This window comes from Lutra lutra, chromosome 10 (genome assembly GCF_902655055.1).
Source record: "Lutra lutra chromosome 10, mLutLut1.2, whole genome shotgun sequence".
In the NCBI taxonomy this organism is placed as follows: domain Eukaryota; kingdom Metazoa; phylum Chordata; class Mammalia; order Carnivora; family Mustelidae; genus Lutra; species Lutra lutra.
In genome coordinates this window covers 102809721-102830552 of record NC_062287.1, presented here as the reverse complement: position 1 = coordinate 102830552, position 20832 = coordinate 102809721, and the positions used below count along the sequence as shown (strand labels likewise).

The window sequence follows — 20832 nt, the reverse complement described above, 5'->3', positions numbered from 1 at the left end:
GCACCACAAACAAAAGGGTTACCTTTATTTATTTATTTGTTAAAGATTCTATTGATTTATTTGTGGGGGGGGAGGGACAGAGGGAGAGGGAGACGGAGAATCTCAAGCAGACTCCCCGCTAAAGTGTGGAGTCCGACGTGGGACTCGATTCCAGGACCCTGAGATCATGACCTGAGCCAAAATCAAGAATCAGATGCTCATCTGACTGAGCCAGGCATCACCAGAAGTGTTACCTTTTTAAAATCTAAGACCATCTCAGGGCTCCTGGGTGGCTCAGTGGTTTAAAGCCTCTGCCTTCGGCTCTAGTCATGATCCCAGGGTCCTGGGATCGAGCCCCACATCGGGCTCTCTGCTCGGCAGGGAGCCTGCTTCCTCCTCTCTCTCTGCCTGCCTCTCTGCCTACTTGTGATCTCTACCTGTCAAGTAAATAAATGAAATCTTTAAAAAAAATTTTTAAAGGGACGCCTGGGTGGCTCAGTTGGTTGGACGACTGCCTTCGGCTCAGGTCATGATCCTGGAGTCCCAGGATCGAGTCCCGCATCGGGCTCCCAGCTCCACAGGGAGTCTGCTTCTCTCTCTGACCTTCTCCTCGCTCATGCTCTCTCTCACTCTCTCTCAAATAAATAAATAAAATCTTTAAAAAAAAATTTTTTTTTATATCTAAGACCATCTCATTTAATACTGTGACTCACTCCTCCCATCCCACCTCAATCCCTCTTATCTTGCTCTGTTTTCTTTTTTCGTGGAACTTGGGATTTTTTTTAAAAATAAGTTGTTGTCTTACTACCTCCCCTTCCAGAATCAAAGCTCTGTGAGAGCAAATATCTTTGTTTCATTCAGAGCCTAACACTAGCAGGCAATCAGTGAGTATTGGTTGACTGAATGATAAATAAAGCAGCAAGTTTAAACCCGGGCACACATTAGAGTCACCTAAGAAGCTGTTAAAAAGACAGAGCCCCAGGCCTGAATCAGAACTCCCACCGGCGGGGCCCAGGAACCTGCATTCTCACTAGCTTTGGCTAACAGGATGCAGCCCAACTCTGGGAAGCCACTGCTCCAACAGCTGTCACCCCTCCTTTTCCCTGAGAAATCTAAATATCAAGCAAAGCCTCCTCCTCTTTCTGTCCTTCTCCCCAGAAACCAGAGCCAGGCTGAGAGGATTCCGCACAGCTGCCTGGGAAAGGCGAGGCCTCCCACGATGCCAAGTAGAGAAATATGGGACACGGGGGGCCGGGTATTGCGTCATCCCACCCCTTCCCCCCCCCATCGCCACCCAGGCTTCTACAGCTGGGCTCGGAGAGGAAAGTGGGCTGGGAGACACATGGCCTGGGTCACAGAGGAGCCCAGGAGCCAGCAGTTCTGCTGTGGGGGCAGGGTTGTGCTGGGAAAACAGGAAGGGGAAGGCCATGTTCCCTTGTGTCTTTATATTGTTTATTATTTGCTTGTTTGCCCATTCATAATGAGCCCTACTTCATGTGGGACGTTCTGCTGGAGCCTGGGGGTGCAGCCATGAGCAAGGCAGCCTGTGGCCCTTCACCCTTGGGTGGTCATGGCAGGCAGGCACAGAGCCCACCTGGTACCTGTCACAGTCGTAACGGCTCACTGTGTATAAATCCATCCAAGACTTCCGACAACCTACGCAAGAGGTGCTATGATTATCGGCCTCATTTTATTAGGCAAGGAGGCTGAGGCACAGAGAGCTTAATCAAGCTTGGTGGACGCCACACAGATGTGTGTTCACACCCAGGAAGTCTGGCTCCAGAGCCCCCTGTTGGAGCCAATCACCCTGCTGTGTCTTGGGTCTGTGCGAACCTTCTATCACCCCACAGCGCAGACAGAGAACATGGGAGCGCAGAGAGCATAGGGAATAAACCCACGACTAAGACAGAGGAGTCGGCACGGGGCTGAGCAGAGGGTCTGTCTGTCCCCCACAAGCCTGCAGAGATGGGTGCTTCCCCGGCTGAGTCTTCCAGTGGCCCCTGTCCCTTCCTGGGACCGTGACATGTGTGCTGGGGCTGTGAGAAGGATGTGAAAGAACAGAGTGGGAGTGTTTGTGTCTCAACAGGCTACTCTTCCCCCAGGATAAAACAAACCCATGTAGGGGGAGGGGAAGGCTGAATTCAACACAAAGGAAAGTCAGCCAGGAAAAGAGGCCCAGCCTTGCTTTTGGACTCCATGACCTGCCCCACAGAGCCAGGCAAGGTAGGGTGGACAAGACGCAGGAAAACCAGGTTTGAGTCGCAACCCTGCCAGTAGCTCCTCATGACCTCCCTCGGTTTTTTTCTGAGCCTCGATCACCTTACCCATGACCCTGTGAGCGTCTGGAGTTAGCAGATGTTGGGGGCGGGGTGGGGGTGGGGGGGACTTGAGGATTCCCTGCCTCAGTGCTTAAGAGCAAGGCCGCTGCCTAAGCCCTGGTTCCCCCACCTGGGCAGACTGGCATCCCCTGGGCGGGCCTGGAGACCTGGAGGGAAGGGCCCGCGGCCTGTGCCCATTCCCCAGCTCCCCACCAGGGGGCAGCGCTCCCAGTCCAGCCCCACACCTGCCTTCCCCCTTCCAGCTCCAAGGCCCCCCTCTCCAGCTGATAAGTAGCTGTGATCTGGGTGACAAAAGCCACCTTTGTTCCCACAAACTGGACTGGCAGGTTTCCACACCCAATCTGGTTAGCCAGGAAGGAGTCCAATCCCCAGAGCACACACCCTGGGCAGCCCAAGGACCCGGGGAGGGGGCCAGGCCTGAAGAGAGGGAGGGTCCACCTGAGGACCCCGGACTCCGGGCAGTACTGTGGGAGAGGCGGTGCCCCTGCCATTCCAGGAAAGGGACGATGTGTCAGGTGGCTCTGGATGGTGGAAGCCAACTGGAGGAGGGGTGTATCTGCTTACGGAATGCAGAAGGGAACCGTGGAGGGGCCCTGAGTCGAGGTTAGGAAACCTGCGTTCTCGTCCAGCTTGGCACAGTGGCTTTGGCCCTTGGGAGAGTCACACAGCCTCCTTGCACTTTCCTGACCACGTCCGAGTCACCACACCCAAAAACAGGGCACCCTACCTCTCCGTCCATGGGGTCCCTGTGAGGATCTAGGTCAAATACTCTGTAAACAGGCAAACCCTGTGCAAATTGGGTGGTTATTTACATATTGGTTTCCCAACTATAAGAGGAAGTTGGGCTCCATAAAGCCTTTTCCTGCTGAAATCCTCCAGTCTTCTGAGATTCTGGAGGACATGGAGGGTACAGTGTGAAGTTGAGAGGCAGGCAATGCTTCGAATCCTTGAGTTGACCGCAGCTGATAAGACCTCCCCCACGGTGGTGACTGGTTAAAATGGAAACCATGGAGGTGGTCCATGTCATCCCCACCGGTCACACCCTGCTGGGGCCCCAGCTGTCTATGCCTGAGCCCTCCTTCCAGAAATCAGAGACCCAGCAACAGGCATGCATCTCACACCCTTCAGGCAACTCCGCTCAGCCAGTGCTGTCTGGCCTAACCATCTGAAGACACCCTCCCCCATTCCGCTGGGCTGTTCTCAATTTCCATTTCTGTCTCTCAAGCACAAAACTAAGAAAAGAGAAGAGCTGGCAAGGTGGCAGAAGGAGGGGGCTGATGGCAGGAGAAAAGCTCTGCAGATACCATGGTGAGAAGTAGTGTTTTGAGGGGGGGTGTGTGAGTTGTGAGCCGACCCAGGAATCCTCAGGCCGGACAGTGGTCTTGTCTCTCCAGCAACCAAAGTCTCGCCAGAGATAGAGAAGCCTCAATTCTGGAGGAGAGGGCCAGAAGGGCGACTCCTGCCCCCCACGCCGCAGCCCCCCCTCTTCTCTTTAGAAACCCCCTGCTTGTGTCTCTGAATAATTCACAGGGTCTTTTGTTCCCCGCAAACCCTTCTCTTCAGCCCACCTCTCCCGCCCTCCCTGGTCTTCCTCTTTTCCGTGGGAAAGTTGCTTGAAGAGCTCACGGACAGGGAGAGGAGGGGAAGGGGCCATTCCATGACAGAAGGTCGACGGCAGTGCTGCACAAAGGGAGTAAGCACGCTAATTAAATGGCCAAGAAAGACTGGAGGACAAGATGGTGGTGGGGGGTGAGGGTGGTGGTAAGAGGTGGAAAAAGGAAAGGGCTGGGAGATAGAGGGGTAGGGCGGGGCCTCCCCTCTCAGGAAAACAGAGCGGAGAGAAAAGCTGGTTTCTATAGCCCTTTTGAAAAGGCTCTGCCCGGACCTCCTCTCCATTCTCTCGCTCCAATTCCACTGGCAGGCAAGGGGAATAAAGCAGAGAGATAAAGAGCGGCCAGTTCCCTGGGTGAGATTTAAAGTGATCTGGGGGTCCTTTGGCTCGGTTACGGTGTGGGGTTACTTGGTATTTGCCATGGGCTCCAGAAATGAGGTGGGACATTTGGCTCTGCTCAGCTCTGACTTCAACAACGACCTTCGATAGATACGTGTGAACAAGGGCAGCGAATCCGGACCAGACGCTTCCTATGGGCCACGCACTGTGCCCCACCTAGACATTGAGTATTTCATTGAAGTCTTGTGACAGCTTGGAGAAGGGAGGTACTATTACTCTCCCATATCGCAGATGAATAAACTGAAGACCGAGGGAGGGTAACTTGCACCAAGTTACAGACCAAGGAACTTGGGTTCCCGCCCCCGGCGGTCAGGCTCTGGAGGAGGCTGTGTTTCTCGTCCACTACAAGAGCCTCCCTCTGCCACTCAAATAGTTACCCCGGAGTTCTGTCAGGGGCCCTCAGGATGCTGCTGGCTGACCTGGGGAAGAAAGCGAGCCATGGTGTGATTTAGGGGCCCTCTCCCAAATACTGTCAGCTCAGAAGTAGCCGTAGGAAAATCCTGTGCGCCTGACCAGCACCTGACCATTCACGAAAGGCCTTCACATACAACGAGGAGCTGAGCTTTGGCCAAAAGGACAGAGGACGAGGGGACTAAAACCCGGGGCTCCAACCCCCACTCTAGGTCACCTGAGCCGTATGGCCCTCCTTGGAAAGTTAATTCTGAGCTGGGGCCCCAGGCCTGACTCTTGGCGCTCGGGGCCAGGGTTTGAGATAACACTGGCAAGCACACCTGATAAACTCTCACGGGATGATCTCCCTTCGTGGAGGCTTCCACAGTGTCTCCATGAGGCAGGCAAGGCGAGCCCGACCATCCCCATCCCATGCACGAGGAAACTGGAGCTTGCAGAGACTGTGGCTTCGTTCAGGGGCCAGAGTGAGGGCTGGGCATCTCCTTCTGCAGCCCCCCTCCTCCTCTTTCCTCCCGCTGCTGAACCTCTGTGTGCAGACAGCCTCCTCTGCGCAGCCTGAGGTTTGCACTCTGGTGTTCAACCTCACTGCAAACCCCCATGCCCGTCTGGGGCTCAGGGGTCACACGCAGGGCGCAGTCCTTCTTGAAAAAGGGAAGAGCGGGCCGGTGTGAGAGGCCCATCTCACCAGAAACCAGGGGCTGGCAGGCAAAGGCCGTGAGCACCACATGGACCTGGGTGTCTCCCATTTGAAGATCAGAAGACCAAGAGGATCACAGAGCCCACACAACACCAACCTGCCCCAGGAAGTACTAAGCCTGCCCCAGGAAGTACTAAGCCTCCCCCAGGAAGTACTAAGGCAACGCACGGAAAGTGCCTGGCACACATAGGAAGTACTTGCCAAAGATGTACTATTATTTCCAATCTGGAGTGAGCCCTCCAGTTTCTGAGGAAAGGGGCTAACTGCATTTGGTGCCTACTGTAGGCTGGGCACTGTGGGGTGAGCTTGACAGAGAAGCAGCAGGAGGGCTCCGGGCGCCTGGGTGGCTCAGTGGGTTAAGCCTCTGCCTTTGGCTCAGGGCATGATCCCAGGGTCTTGGGATAGAGCCCCCCATTGGGCTCTCTGCTCAGCAGGGAGCCTGCTTCCTCCTCTCTCTCTCTGCCTGCCTCTCTGCCTACTTGTGATCTCTTTCAAATAAATAAATAAGATCTTTGGGGAAAAAAAAAAAAAGAACAGGAGGTCTCTGACTGTCAGACTCCCCGAAGCTTAAATCCTGGTCTCAGCTAATGAACGCTCTGTGCCTTTGAGCAAGGGAACCTCTGGTTTCTTCATGGGTGAAATGGATCAAAATGCCTACTTCAGGGGCGCCTGGGTGGCTCAGTGGGTTAAGGCCTCTGCCTTCGGCTCGGGTCGTGGTCTCAGAGTCCTGGGATCGAGCCCCACATCGGACTCTCTGCTCAGCGGGGAGCCTGCTTCCTCCTCTCTCTCTCTGCCTGCCTCTCTGCCTACTTGTAATCTCTGTCAAATAAATAAATAAAAATCTAAAAAAAAAAAATGCCTACTTCAAAGATTCACTGTAAGGATTAAATGAGGTGATAAAGCCCCCAGACCAGATTCTGGTGGGAGCTCATTTAGTATTGCCGGTCAGGGCATGGTGTGCCTACCCTTGCGCTCTCAGCAGCCAGCCTAATGCAGAGATTAGCACCAGCCTTTGCAGGACTCTGGGATGTTAAGGATCTGTCCTGAATCCCATAGCTGTGCCAAGTCTCAATTAGAAGCCAGATATGATGGCCCCAGAGGAACACAGAGAGACCCCAGACGGATCCCACCTTCAGCCACCACAGGGCCTCGCCTTCCACCCGCAAAGGCAACCAGAGGGTCAGGACAAGATCACAGAGAGCTTAAGTCTTGGCAGACCTTCTCTCACCTCTGGCCTGGGTCAGTCGGGTCGATGCCCGTTATGAGTAAATGCTGGGAGACAGCCCTGGGAGTACCTACCCAGAGGCGATCAGCACCCGGGACTGGGCAATGGCCAGTCGCTGCAGGTTGGTCCGATTTAAGGTCGCCAGGGCCACCCTTCCGGTCTTGGCGTTGGCTCCGGGGGGACTGGCGGGAGAACCCACGGTCACCCCTGCGGGCGTGCTGGAGGCCTGTCGCCGGATCGCCTGCGATGGGACAGTCTTCATCGGGCCTCGGACGGTGCCCGTGCTGTCCAGTGGCTTGGCCCCAGGGCCCGGTGGTGGGGGCAGCTTGACGGCTCCAGATGGGAGCATGTTCTTGCGGGCGGCTGGGGGCTGCAGCGGACCGGTGCTCCCATTGGCCACGGCGGCCTTGACGCTCATCACCAGGACGCACTGCGGGCAGGAGCAGGGCGGGGCCGCGGGCGAGGCGGCCGACACGGGGCTGGCGGGCCAGGACTGGGCCTTCGGCAAGGTGCCGGTGACCATCGGGTAGATGAGATCCAGGCGCCGACGGACGCGGCGTTGGCGCTGGGTCTGCCGGTTGATCTGGCCCATGGTGCTGAAGTCAATGACGTAGCTAAAGCCGATGGAAGTGAGGTCGATCCAGGGGTGCTGCTTCTCATAGGCGTGCTGGATGGTGATGCCCACTTCCATGTCATAGGGCGTCCAAGAACCGTTGTCATTCTCCCACTCCCACACCACGCCCTTGCCGGGGGCAGAGGACGGATCGTAGTAGTTGCGGCGAACCGGGCGGAGCGTCCCTGCCAGAGTGGGATGGAGGACAGGGTCAGGGTCAGCCAGGACTGAAACCGGATTGTGTTACCTTCAGAGGCAAAGAGGAATCGGTCCTGTTGTGGGGCCAGGCCCTAGGCTGCCAACTGGCTTAGCAGCTTTGGGTGAGACACCTTCCTGCACGAGGAGTGTGTACTTGCAGGGGTGGGAGCATCTTGGTGACAACGTGAAGGGTGTGGGGCCCAGGGGGATACCTGAAAGAGCCCCTGCCCATTTGCAGTTCCGAGACCTTGGGTCTACAGCCAGACTGATTCACTTCTGAGCGTATGAGTGTATGTGTAGAACTCCCCAACCTCCTTTCCTCCCCTGAGAAACAATAAGTCCTTTGCAGAATTTTTGTGAAAATTAAATGTGACCCACTTAATTCATTCAACGAATATGTATTTGCCAGGTTCTAGATCTCTCCTGCACCTGCACTGCGGCACCTAAAGCCCTTGACAACATAGTAGGGGCTCATAAATATGGAACCACTTCTCCCCTAGCCTCTAAATGTCCCTGCCTCGAGGGCTATGAAGGGAAAGAACAAAAGGGTCACAGAAGCCTACAGGCCAGAGGAAGAAGCCTCTGCCTCCAGGAAGGCTGCCAAGCAGCCCGTGGAGCTAGAGCATGCTCCCTATCCCTTTAAGGGTGTAGTAAAAACAAAAAAAGAAAATCAGGTTGAGAGAACTCTCTTACACTTAGGAGATTTAACTCGTATACCAAATCAGTAGTGATGATCGTAATAATTTTCTATTTCTCTAACATCTTTCTTTCAAAAAGCCCAAACCCTCCTAAAGATAGGATTATTTTCATTTTCAGTCTCACTGGGGGAGGGGGCAGGGAAGGAGGGCCAGCACTGGTGCAGAGAAGGAGTACAGCAGAAATGAGCCTGCAGGACTGGAGGGAAACTTAGCCTGTAAGTCTTGCCTCCTTCTCCCTCACCCACCCCACACTTGGATTCAGACTTACACCCAGTCAGGGCTCATTTCATGGGTATCAACATCAAGGCTGAAGATGCCTGGGTCAAGGCAGGGTGAGGCGGCCTGGGAGGACCCCAAGGGTGCTTGAATCTTGCATCTGTCAGCTTAGGCTCTAGCCATCAAAGTGGTGGGAAAAGGCTCCCCTTGCTGGCCTCTGACCCACCCCCTCCTCCATCCCAGAGGGAGACACCAAGACTGGGGACAGAATTCCATTCAAGGGGGGAAGAAAAGGAACAATGGCTATTCAGGCCTTTGCCAGGGTCATAACCCGCCCCCCACCCCAACTCTGAGCCCCTTAATGACCCAAAACATCAACATTCAGAGGCCAGAGGGAGAAGCAAAACAATTCCCTATTCAGCACTAGGACTTCTGCTGGGGGAACTGTGGTGGTGGTGGGGGGGGCGGGTACGGGATGGGAGGAAGAGAGGAGGAAGAAGGGGGGTGGGCAAGAGTTCCCTGGTCTGCCTCCATTTCCTTCCTAAGTAGCCAGCTCACTGGGGAACAAAGAGCACAAGCTTTGGGTCCAACAGCGGAGGCTCTGTCCCTTCCAGCTGTGTGATTAAGCCTCAGTTTCCTCCTTCGCTTGGGCCAGGGTAGCTACTTCAAAGGGTGGATTTGCAGATTAAAGGAAGGACTGAATATAAGGCACTAAAATAACACCTGCCACAGGGCAAGAGCTCAATAACAGTTGGTTGATTATCATTGTAATTTATTTTCTATTATATGTCTATGCAGATGGAGACAGCATAGGGAAAGTTGAGTTCAGAGGATGTGGGGTGTGTGTTTGTGTGTGTGAAAGAGAGAGATTATAGGTAACTCCTTATACAATCTTTATTATTTAGAAGGCTCCTAACTCATCCCATATGATCTTCATGGCAATCCTAAGAAACACCTTTTAGAAATGAGGAGATTAAGTTTAGAGAGCTTAAATGACCCTGTTTTATATTCTTTCCAGGGCGGCAGGGGCAATGCACTTGTCCAGTGCTCCCCAGTGTACTTAAGAGGCATTTTTAAACAGTGGGACCAACCTCAGAGATGCTGGAGAGCTGCCACAGAACTTCTGGAAGCTAGCTGTGGCTCCCCCAGCTTTAGCTCCCCCATGCTTGACTTTTCCTCTACTCCTCTTATCCTCCTGCATTCCCTTGCCTACTATTTCCTGGCCCCCCGCCCTCGAGATGCCCTCCTTTGCCATTTTTACCTAATGAAGTTGCCCTCATTCGGGTCCTATGCCATTTGCCAACAGTTTCCTGAAATGTTCTCCCAGTCCAGGCCCCCTGCCCCCCAGGAGGTCTGGGGTACTTATCTGTGGATGCCTGCCCCTGCCCTATGTGTGCCTGTGCCGGCCTCGGCATTCTTCATAAGGGGGACCTTAAGCGAAGGCAGAGACACCACCATCCAGACCTAAGCTCTAGCGCCTAGGGCGCTGCCTGGCTCTCAGAAGGACTCAGTAAACGTGCTATGATTGACGGAAGACTTCTGGCTACTTGGGCATTTAATCATTTATCCCACGCTGCTACTCAACCCACCGACTGCTCTGCGGATTTCGGGCACTACTCAAATAGCTTACAATCTAAAACTAGACAAGTGTGCGCATCACTATTTATGAAGCAGAATGTGCCAGAAGAAGGGTGCCCACAAAAGGCATGGGGGCTGAGAGAATTCACCCACATCCCTTTCGTGCTAAAACCCCTTTCCGCGACCTCCCCTTAGTCACAGGACATGACCCTCCCAGCCCCGTGTCTGCGGGCCACCTCATGCCCCAAGACCTGTGCCTATGTTGGTGCAACAGTGGCCTCTTCTCCACTCTCCCTACCCCCATGCTTCTCCTCTGGGGCCTTTCCACAAGGCTGGTTCCTTCCCCAAACCCTCTGGCATCCTTTTTGTGCTCATCCTTCATAGTTTGCTCATTTCCTCAAGGAAACTTCTCCGGGCTGCCCTCACCAGATCAGATTCCCACTCTTATTTATTTTTTTTTCTTTACAGCATTTATTCTGATGTGCAGTCACACATTTCTTGGTGGGATTAATTTGGTGAATGTCAGTCTCTCTCCACTGGACCCCCAGTCCTGCAGGGTGAGTATCAGGTGTCTGCTCATGGCTGTCTCCCTGGTGCCTGACATGTCCGAGGAGCTCCATAAATACTGACTGAATAAAGAAAGAATGACGGGTGGGAGAACATTTCAAAGAAATGGATGACAAGGACCGCAAGGCTTGCACGAGAAGGAGAATTTCAACAGGCGAAAATGGCATCTCAGTAGAAGGGGCTTTGTGACTACTTGGGGGAGGGGGTGTCAGAGAACCCTAAGGGAATACATGAAGATAAAAAGACATCTGTTTGTCAGGAGTCAGGGGGGAATAGAAGGCAGAGAAGAAGAGAAACCTGGAAAGATGTGTTACAGCCAAAGCAGAGACGGTCTGGAAGGCCAGGCTGGGATGCTGGGTTTTATCTGTAGGCACTGAGGGGCCAGTGATATCTGTGACACAGAAGTGATGGGACCAGAGCTGCTCTGTTCATGAGTTCCACGTGAGAAGTAATGAGGGTCCTAGCAGTGAACATGAAAAGGAAGTGACAGACTGGAGGGACCCTAGGGAGAAGAAGCGGGTAGGACTTGACCTTGAGTAGCTGAATGCTTTCGGAGACAGATTCCAGGATCACCTGCTTCCGAATCTCCTGGGGAGCTGATTAGCAACACCTTCTAGAGTTCCCACCGGCCACTATGAGGAATCATTGGCCCCTCTGGGGCCTGGGAATCTGCATGGGAACAGCCACCCTGGATTTTCATCACGCACAAGAATTTCAGCAGCTGGGCCACAAGGTCCATGTGCTTCGACACACTGGGCACCTAAACAAGGCTCTGAACAAGAGTTAAAGAATCCTGAGTTCTTGACAATGGGCAGGTGATAAAACGGTGGCACCATCTGCAGGCAGAGGGGTGTCAAGAGTCAAGGGGAAGAGCTGGATTTTGGAGGGAAAGGTGCTGAGTTCATTCAGCCCCAGAGGGTCAGAGACAGAAGGCAGACCTCAGAACCAAAGTTGTGGGACAAAAGAATGCCACTGTGGGGTTTCCGTTCTCTATTGTCAGAGGCCTCCGTAATCTGGAATGGGCTAGTCCTGGCCTCCTCTAAACGCAGGACCATGAACTAGAAGATCTGAGGAATCCACTTAGTCTTTGGGTGCAGTGACCCAAAGAAAAAGCCTCTAATGGGATAGAAATAATGAATGGTCATAAACTAGGTGGGGAGAAAGAGAAAGAAACTCCGTTTTTCGTGACAACTCAGACACCTGCATTCCAAAGCACCTGAGTTGTTTTGGCTCCTGGGAATTGGGGGAAACACCTTCCAGATATGACCCTGTCTCAAGGGCACTTTACATCTGTGCATCCCTGTGCCAGAGAAATTCTGGGCCCCTCCAAAGCGCCCCTCAGCCCCGCTGGAATGTCCCACGAGGGCAAAGCCCCAGATGTCCGGCTACTGGGCTATCCCACATGCCTGCACGAAGTAGGTGCTCCAGAACTGTTTACCGATGACAGAGGAGAGCGTGGGACACTTGATTTGGCATCTCAGCTCTGCCTTTGACTAGCTGTACAAGGGGGAATGACATAATCTCTTCCAAGTTGTTTCCCTGCCTGTAAAATGGGGACAGTAGGTCCGGCCTAAGATCGCTGTGAGGACTAAATGACAATGCGTGCAATGGGCCTGCAGCCTCCCCCACACTGTCACAGCCACATGGCCCTCGTGACACTCGCGTCCTCCTCTCCAGTGCTCACACAGGGCAGAGGGTCTTGTGGGGACCCAAACATTAGCTTCTGTCAAAACTGTTCATCTCTCTCCATCTGACCTTTCTCACCATATTAAAGACCCAGAAGAGGCAAAAGTTGCAGAGAAAACTTGGAGCTGGAAAGGACCCTGCCTTGGACCAGGTCACTTCTAAGCAGCGTCCTGACTGGTGCAGAGGCCAAACGCAGTCCCCTGGCATGATGACAGGACAGGACCCAGAGGATTCTTAAGGCTGCGCTTAATTCCACAGAGAAAAACGAGGCCTGAGCAACTAAGGGACTTGTCCAAGGTCACACAGGAAGCCAATGAGTCTGCCATGAGAGCCTGAGTCCCGTCTCCCCACCCCCAGCCTGGGGCTCCCCATGTCCTGGGGCTGGAGCCCTGAAGGTGGTGAACGTCAGAGGTACTGACAATACAGGGGGCACGGATTCTGAAGGACAGCACTCCGGTCACTGTCCTGTGACAGAAAAGGCGAGTCTAGTCAAGATAAATGACCACAGATGGACAGGACCCAACCAAGGCTCTAGGAGCAGCCAAGATCATCCCCTCCACCGTCCATCTCCTCCCTTCTCCAGATTCCTTAGCCCAAAACACTCGCGGAGACCAGCACCAAGTGCAAATAACCTCAAACCCAGACACGGTGAGGGGAGTAAGGGCCCAGGGCAAACAAAGGCGGCAGAGGGTGTCTGTGACCGCCCAGTCATCTCCCTGGAGACAGGGTGGGCACGGCTGGAGCCCGGGGAGCCCAGAGTCTGAGGCCTCCCTCCCAGCAGGGCAGGCAACTTCTGAAGAAACGGGAGCCCCGTGTCAGGAAATGTCCCCACATAGAGGAGGCAAAAAAAAGAGAGAGGACTCGCCTCTAGGCAGGGGACTTCCAGTTCTCCTTTGTTTGTGGGGATGTTTCTGGTTCCCAGCTTCAAACTGTGGCTTGGGGATGGCGGGTAATTTAATTAAACATTGCTAGGGCTTGGCTGAGGTTGCCTGGGCGCCGGCAGGATAAAGTTCCTACCCTGTCATGGCCTCATCAATGAGCTATATTGAGAGGAGCTCTGCGTCTGCTGGCAGAGAAGGGAGAGGAGGGGGCTCCGAGCCCAGAAACCCAGAGATTCTATTCTGCTTTGACAAGCTCCTTGACAGCCCGGCATTCCTGGGAATTCAGCCCAGCGCCTCCGGCACCCAGCGCAGGGCCTGGCACTAGGAGCGAGGCGCTCAGTACCCGCTCACCCACCGACCACTAGAATGAGCGGATGGAATCCAAAGCAGTCTGAGTCGTGCACCTCTAAGACGGACTCGAATATAAAACAGGCCCCGCTGGCAGTCTTTAAAATGATGCAGGGCTAGCTCTCTGCCTCCAGCCTCCAGTCTGAGGGGACACGAGGCCGTGGTCAGCCTGTCCCCAGGGAAGGGTGGTCAGATCTGGGGGTAAGGGGGGGGGAATATTGCTTCAACCCCACGCTCTCTGTGCCTTCACCTCTGTCAAAAGGTCGTCCTTCTTCCCCATCTTAGACACCCCAAAACAATGATTAAACTTCACTCCCTCCCAAATGTGGGACAGGGACTGGGACCTTTTTGTCACCAGGGTGTTTCTCCCTATGCTGCAGAGATTCAGCCTGAAACAGAAAAGCTAACACCTTCCTGCCTGTTTATTCCGAGCAGGACCGGAATGCCCCGTCAGGTGTCTTAACTGCTAGTCCTCCCTGGTCCCTCCTCCGGGGCTCAACAAACCATCACCACCCCTCACCCCCAATCCTCTGCCTCCAACCTCACCTCCACAACCTTTACCCCAATTGCCCAATTACGTCCTCCCCCTCCCCCTCCGCCACACTTAATCCTCTTTCTGACTCTCCCTACATTCCTCCCCATTCCCTCCTCCCCCCAGGCGCTCTCAGCCCCACCTCCCTCCCTTTCTCACCAGGGTTTAAGCCCCTCCAGATGCTAAGACTTCTGGAATCCTTTCCCCCCAGAAAGCTTTACTCAGCTGGCCAGTATCTGCAAAGTCCCTGGCAAAAAGGCTATTGGAGTTATGACTAAAGATGGGGACATGTGGGTGGAAAGACGCCCCTTTCCCATGACAATCCTAATTAGCACACAGGATGTGGGGGCTTTCCAAGGCGGCTGGGATGCCCGGCTCAGGCAGCTGTTCTCTGATCCTCTGGGACTCCCCGGGTCATCCTGCTTAGCCCCTCCCCAGCACACCTGCTTCTGCAGGCTCTGGGGTCACACTCTTGGGAAAGCCCAGCCAGAATTCCAGAAAGTCTCCCACCCTTGTAAAGAGAATCCTAGAAAGGCAGACTTGTCCCAGGTCCTCTGAAGCCTGGACACCCTGAGCTGAGTGAAGACCAGCTGCTCGGTCCTGCCACGGAGCCATCCCCCTGACCTCCTCCCTGCAGGCTTTCCGCTTTGCTCTGACCTGGAAAGGCTAGTCAGCAAGCAAGTGGGATTGTGGCGGCCACAGTGGCAACTGGATTCACATGAAAAGATAGGGGGTTAGTGCTCTGGGAGACCAGAGTGTCCCTCAGAGGGGGCAGTTTCAGGACGAAGCTTGGGGACCCTTTCTCCTTAGGAATCCACCTCCTCCTCCTCCTCCTACACGGACAAAGGGAGCGGCTTCCCAGCCAGGCATTCCGGAGCCGCGTCCCTCCCCCTTCTCTCCCCATCTGCTCAGGCCTGTTGCTTCAGCACTTGCAGTGCAGAGGCGGCAACGGCCAATGCCACCGCATCCAGGGCCTTCCATGCCCCGGAATCCCCCAGCTCCCGGCGACCCTCCCAGGGCGACCACCCTTCCCATGCTAGGGCACCGCCAATGCCTCCGGGGAACCCCTTCTTCCCTCCCGCGGGTCCCACCCCCGGGACCCAGCTGTGGGAAGGCATCCCACACAGAAGGGGCAGAGGCAGTAAGGTGGGTGACGAGGGGGACGTGTGTCAGTCCCAAGGGTGTCTAAGGCAAAGCAGGGTCAGCCAAGGTGTGAGGATGAGAGCAGGAAGCCTTTCCCAGCGGCTGGGATGGCTTGCGGGCTGGGCCGGCCCTCGAATTTCTACATGGGAGAACTTGGGGCCAGCGAGCGCTTAAAAGGGGGCGCGGAAAGGTGTCACTTAGGGGCTCGCTTGAGGCTCCCTCTGCATAACGAGAACCCTGATAGTACGTGCAGGGACATTTATTGCAGGGGGATTGTAAGAGGATGGTGGGGAGTAAAGCGCCCCCTCCAAAACCACCTCCCGGCGACACACTGCGCGGAGTTGAGGACTGGGTGGGTCCCGGGGGCTCTTGAGGCGGAAGATCCCAGGGCAGGGAGGGGAGGTGGGCGCGGGTGGGGCAGGGGCGCCGGCTCACCCGTGTCCTGGCGGAACTGGTTCATGGACTGCAGGTCGATGATGTAGGGCGCGAGACGGCTGTCCACCTGGCCCAGCACCACGCTGCCCCCCGCGCGGGGCCCGGCGCGGACCACCGCCTCGATGTGGTGGCTCACGGCCGGGCTGTAGGGACGCCAGCGGCCGTGCTCGTTCAGCCATTCCCAGACCACCACGGCCGAGGCCAGGAGCATGGCGAGCCCCGGGGTGCGGCGGCGGCGGCGCTGCTCTGCCTGTCTCCCGGGCCCCGCGCGCAGGTCCTCCTCCGCTTCCTCCTGCGCCGCCGCCCGCGGGCCTCGGCCGCGCCCCCAGCGCCGCGCCCCGCCGCCCCGGGCAGCCTCAGCTCCGGCCCATGGGCCGCTCCCCAGCCGCGCATCCACCGGGGCCCGGACACCCGGGCCGCCCGGCTCCGACCGCGCGCCGCCGCCGCCGCCGGGGTCCGCCGCTGCCGCCGCTGCTCCGTGGGGTCCAGCGGCTTCATGCAAATGCCCGGCTTTCCGCAGACGGACCCCCGCCTTGCAAAGCCCGGGCGGGCGCGCGGCCGGAGCTGGGCTGCCGGGGAGGCGAGCCCCGAGCCCTCGCACCAGTTGCGCCTCGGGCTCTGCAGACGCCGGGGTGGGATCTCGCCGCGCGCTCGCGCTCGGAAAGGCACGCCGGGCTCCCCTCCCCGCCCGCCCCTCCCTGCCCACCCTCTGGCCGCGCGGACGCTGTAGCCGACTCGCCGAGAGCTCCCCCTCCCTGCGGCTCTGCTCAGTCGCCTCCAGAATGAAGCGCCCCTCCCGAGCGGGGCGCTAAGGCAAACCCGCGCCTGCGGGGGTTTCCCCCGTCCCCAGGCGCCCCAAAGCGACAGGCCATGACGCGGCCCCGGGACCGCAGCTGTCGCCCGCCACCGCTTTGCAGCCTCCCTCCCAGAAATGGAATTTTCTTTCTTTCTTTTTTTAATTCATCGTGATCGGTGTCCGCAGCACCAGCTCCGAGACACGGTGTCTCCGGCTAGCGCACGCACTCACACTCACACACTCGCACACACGCGCCCGCACCCCCACGCCCTCCTTGCTGGGCTCCTATTACCTCATCCTCGCCCGCATCCTTAGCTGTCCGTCAAGGATGCGGAGCCACGCCCCTGACTGCCAGGCCGCTGCCCCGGAGCTCACACGCCCCCTGCTGGCCCAAGGCGACGCGTGCGGCCCAAAGGCCACACACTATGGCTGGACTCACCTCTGCTCGCCAGACCCAGTGCAAAGGGATGCAGCAATTTGATGGATGATGGGTTTATGTCGTCCATGTGGGGCGCAAATGTGTATTTTTCCGGCCTGCTTCGATGCTACTATAATCCAGAAAGTACAGGCTACATCGATTTATTCCGCAGGGTTTCTTTGAAGGAAATAATGAGACACTAGGACAGGGACAAGCCAGGCTTGGCTATTTTCGCTGTCACTAGTTAACATGGAAAATAATCTAGAAGGGCAGATGAGCATCAGGATTTCGTGTTAATTTTGCCAGAGAACGCAGACTTCACATGAATTTACATGATGAAGATGATCCAGGATAAGATAGAGAAAAATAAAAACAGTGTATGTGTTCGGGACTGGGATTATGAATCTCTTTGAAATACTCGTTTCCTCTCATAGTATCATAAACTTTTTTGTTGTGGAAGATCTGCTTTCCCACAGCCATCCTTTCTTCTATCATTAGTATTACCCGTATCTTCATCCCTCTGCCCTCGCCTCGCCCCTCACAGGGTTCTAAATACAAAACAAAAGAAAAATATCAGAAATGTGCTTCTTGCAGCTCCTGGGTGGCTCAGTCGTTGGACCTCTGCCCTTGGCTTGGGCCATGATCTCGGGGACCTGGGATGGAGCCCCACATCAGGGTCCCTGCTCAGCGGGAAGCCTGCTTCTCCCTCTCCCATTCTCCCTGCTTGAGTTTCCTCTCTCGCTGTCTGTCAAATAAATAAAGTCTTTAGAAAAGAAGGAAAGAAAGAAAGAAAGAAAGAAAGAGAGAGAGAAAGAAACAGAAGAAAAGAAAGAAAGAAAGAAATCTCTTTCCAGCCTCCAAAAAGCGCTAGGATGGAGGCTACCTGGGAGCCATGTTCCTAATGGTGCCTTTACCCAAAAGGATCCCTAGCATGACTTCTAGAGATTCCAGTTAGTCTCTCCCAAAGGCCACCCTCCCAATCCGATTCAATCAACACCTTCATTAAAACAGCACATTTCAGGGTTTGAAGGTCAAAGGGGAAAGGAGTAAAGGAGATCATTTATCCTACCATTATTATTTCTACTATTATTATTTCTATTTTACTAATTATGAGACTTAGGGAATTAAAGCAATTTGTTCTAGGTTACATATTTAGCCAGACGGGAAATTGGTATTCAAAACTTATCTGGACTCCCCCCCCATTCCCCCCCCCAAAATGCCTATTCCATCTATGACAAGGAGGTAGTGTGGTAAAAAACAAGGTATGTTACCTTCACAATGTGAAGGAGCCTCCATGTGAAAGAAGGGAAGGCAGATCATGAGGATGGGGGATTCTGGAAGAACAAATGTCAGAGTAAAGAAAAGGTCATCTGAAGCTTTATTGAGCTATTTTTATTTCCAATCATAAGACCAGGAGTATGAAGACTTGGGAAACTTTCTGGTGGTCTGGGTAAGTATAGATCCAGAACTGTAAGTACTGTTTTAAGGGAATGCTGGAAGTCCCAGGAAGAAAGGACGCCTGACCAGCTCAACCAGAAATTCTCAAGCAGAAAACACCTAAACCAGGTGAGAGGTCTGTGAACACGTTAGACCAGCCATTTGAAAGATGACTAGGAGGTAGGAGGAAGCTGGCTTTTACTTATGTCCAGCATGGTTCTGTGTCTGGTCTTGTATCTGCCAGTGTATTGCAACAGAACAAAACTGCCTGATGAGACAAAAGAGGGTTTGTATATAGCCTGATTCGTTTGTAAGAGCAAGTGAATATAAAGTTGACATTAGCCTTCAATTACAGTTGTAAAATGTGTATTTTTGATAAGGTGTGATGATTTATAATTTATAACAACCCACTTGGCAATCATAATTTATAATTATGTGTCAACAATAAAAGTAATGTATTCATTTATACATTTCTCAGATCCCCCAACACAGTCTAATTTCAAATAATCTGTACCATAAACCCTCGAAAACCTCAGACATTCTATTTTAGTATCCAAAATATGTCTCCCCAAATCCCTCCTGTTCCCAAGCGGCATACTAATCTTTAACCAAGTGAGGCCCCGAGTTTGTAGTTTGGAATATGGCCGCTATAACAAAACCTCACTCACTGAGACGGAACTGGAAAGAAACCAGTCTGAATAGTTCAAAGGTATAATCCGATGATACCGCAAAAAGTACCGTCATCCCTTAATACTAAGTTTCAATGAACAAGGCATTCTTTTTTTCTGTGGAATGTTCATTTTTTCCAGTTACCTATTGCTCTTATCAGACATCCTAAAATGAAGGACTGAAAGCAGCAACAAGCATTTATTTTGCACGTGAATCTGTAATTTGGTGAGGGCTGAATGAGGACAGCTAGTCTCTGCTCTGCGCGGAGCTCAGGACAGCTGGATGGAGGCTGAGGGCTGGAATCACGTGCAGGCTTGTTCATTCACATCCAGCGCTTGATTCTGGCTGTCATCTGGGACTTCAGCTACACCTATCCACGCAACCACCTACTCATGGCCTATGTTGCCAGTTGGCTTCTACACAGCATGGAGGTTAGGTTCCAAATGAGTAGGACCCAACAGAAAGAACCAGGCAGAAGTTGCATTGCCTTTTCTTTAAGTTTTTTTTTGTTTTTAAATAATTGTAGATTCACATGTCATTGTAAGAATTCAGACAATCCCATGCTTTCCCCCTATATTATCCAACGGTAACATCTTACAAACCTATACTTAGAAAAGTATCCTACATGGGGTGCCTGGCTGACTCAGTCTGTAGAACATTTGACTTGGTCTCGGGGTTTTAAGTTCAAGCCCCATGTTGGGTATAGAGATTACTAAAAAATAATAACATCTCTTTAAAAAGTATTACACCATATCACTACTGATATCGACTCTGTCATGATACAAAATAGTCATAATTCTGCTCCTTTATTGATACAATATCACTGTATCATATTATACAACATATAGAAAATATATACTTTGTATATAAGTGTACACAATACACATTTTTTTAAAGATTTTATTTATTTATTTGACAGACAGAGATCACAGGCAGGCAGAGAGGCAGGCAGAGAGAGGAAGGGAAGCAGGCTCCCTGCTGAGCAGAGAGCCTGATGTGGGGCTGGATCCCAGGTCCTGGGATCATAACCTGAGCCAAAGGCAGAGGCTTTAACCCGCTGAGCCACCCAGGTGCCCCAATACACATTTCTATTAGCACAGTGATCCACTATTTGGCCCTTTTATTGCTACAACCAGTCCTCCCCCTATCATGCTGTCCTTAACCTCTAGCAATCACTAATGTATTCCCAAATCTGTAATTTTGTCATTTCAGGAACATTATGTAAATGGAATCACAGACTATGTAACCTTTGGGGACTAGTTTTTCCTATTCAGCATAATTCTCTAAAGATTCATCCAGATCATTGTGTATATCAAGGGTTTGTTCCTTTTTATTGCCAAATAGTTTTCCATAGAATAAATGCACTATATTGCTCACCCACTGCAAGACATAATAGTTTGGGCTATTATGAATAAAGCTACTATGAATGTTCATTTACCAGTTTTTGCATGAACATAAAGTTTCTATTTCTTTGTGATAAATGCTCAGGAATACAATTGCAAAGTCATAAGTTTAGGGTTTTTTTTGGCATCTATATGTCCTTTTTAATGAAATGTTTGTTCATGCCTTTTGCCGTTAATTTTTTTGTTGTTGTTGAAGCCTGAAAGTTCTTTGTATATCTAGTTAATAACCCTCTGGTGGATATGTGGTTTGTAAATATTTTCTCTTGGTCTGAAGCTTGTCTTTTCACCCTTTCTGCAGGGTCTTTCACAAAGCAAACATTTTTAATTTTGATGAAGTCCAACTTATCAAATTTTCCTTCTATGGTTTCTGTTTTCTGTGTCAATCCTAGGAATTCTTTGGCTGGTCCTAGGATTTGAGTATATTCTGGAAGCTTTTGTGGTTTTATAATTTATGCTTAAAATCTATGATTCATTTTGAGTTAATATTTGTATGAGAATGATGATTAGCTTGAATTTATAGTTCCTTCCTTCCTTTCTTCTTTCTTTCCGCTT

At 53.0% G+C, this 20832-nt stretch overlaps 1 protein-coding gene across 1 annotated transcript in view; it reads right to left on the bottom strand.

Moving 5' to 3' along the window:
* DTX4 (deltex E3 ubiquitin ligase 4) overlaps positions 1 to 15800 on the bottom strand; it is a 37069-nt gene extending 21269 nt beyond the window's left edge. The window contains exons 1-2 of the mRNA XM_047691722.1: positions 15558 to 15800; positions 6737 to 7460 (exon numbers count right to left, since the gene is read on the bottom strand). Of these exons, the coding sequence (XP_047547678.1) occupies positions 6737 to 7460; positions 15558 to 15768 (935 nt within the window). The 5' untranslated portion in view covers positions 15769 to 15800. The remainder of the gene's footprint in view (positions 1 to 6736; positions 7461 to 15557) is intronic.
* Positions 15801 to 20832: the final 5032 nt, after the last annotated feature.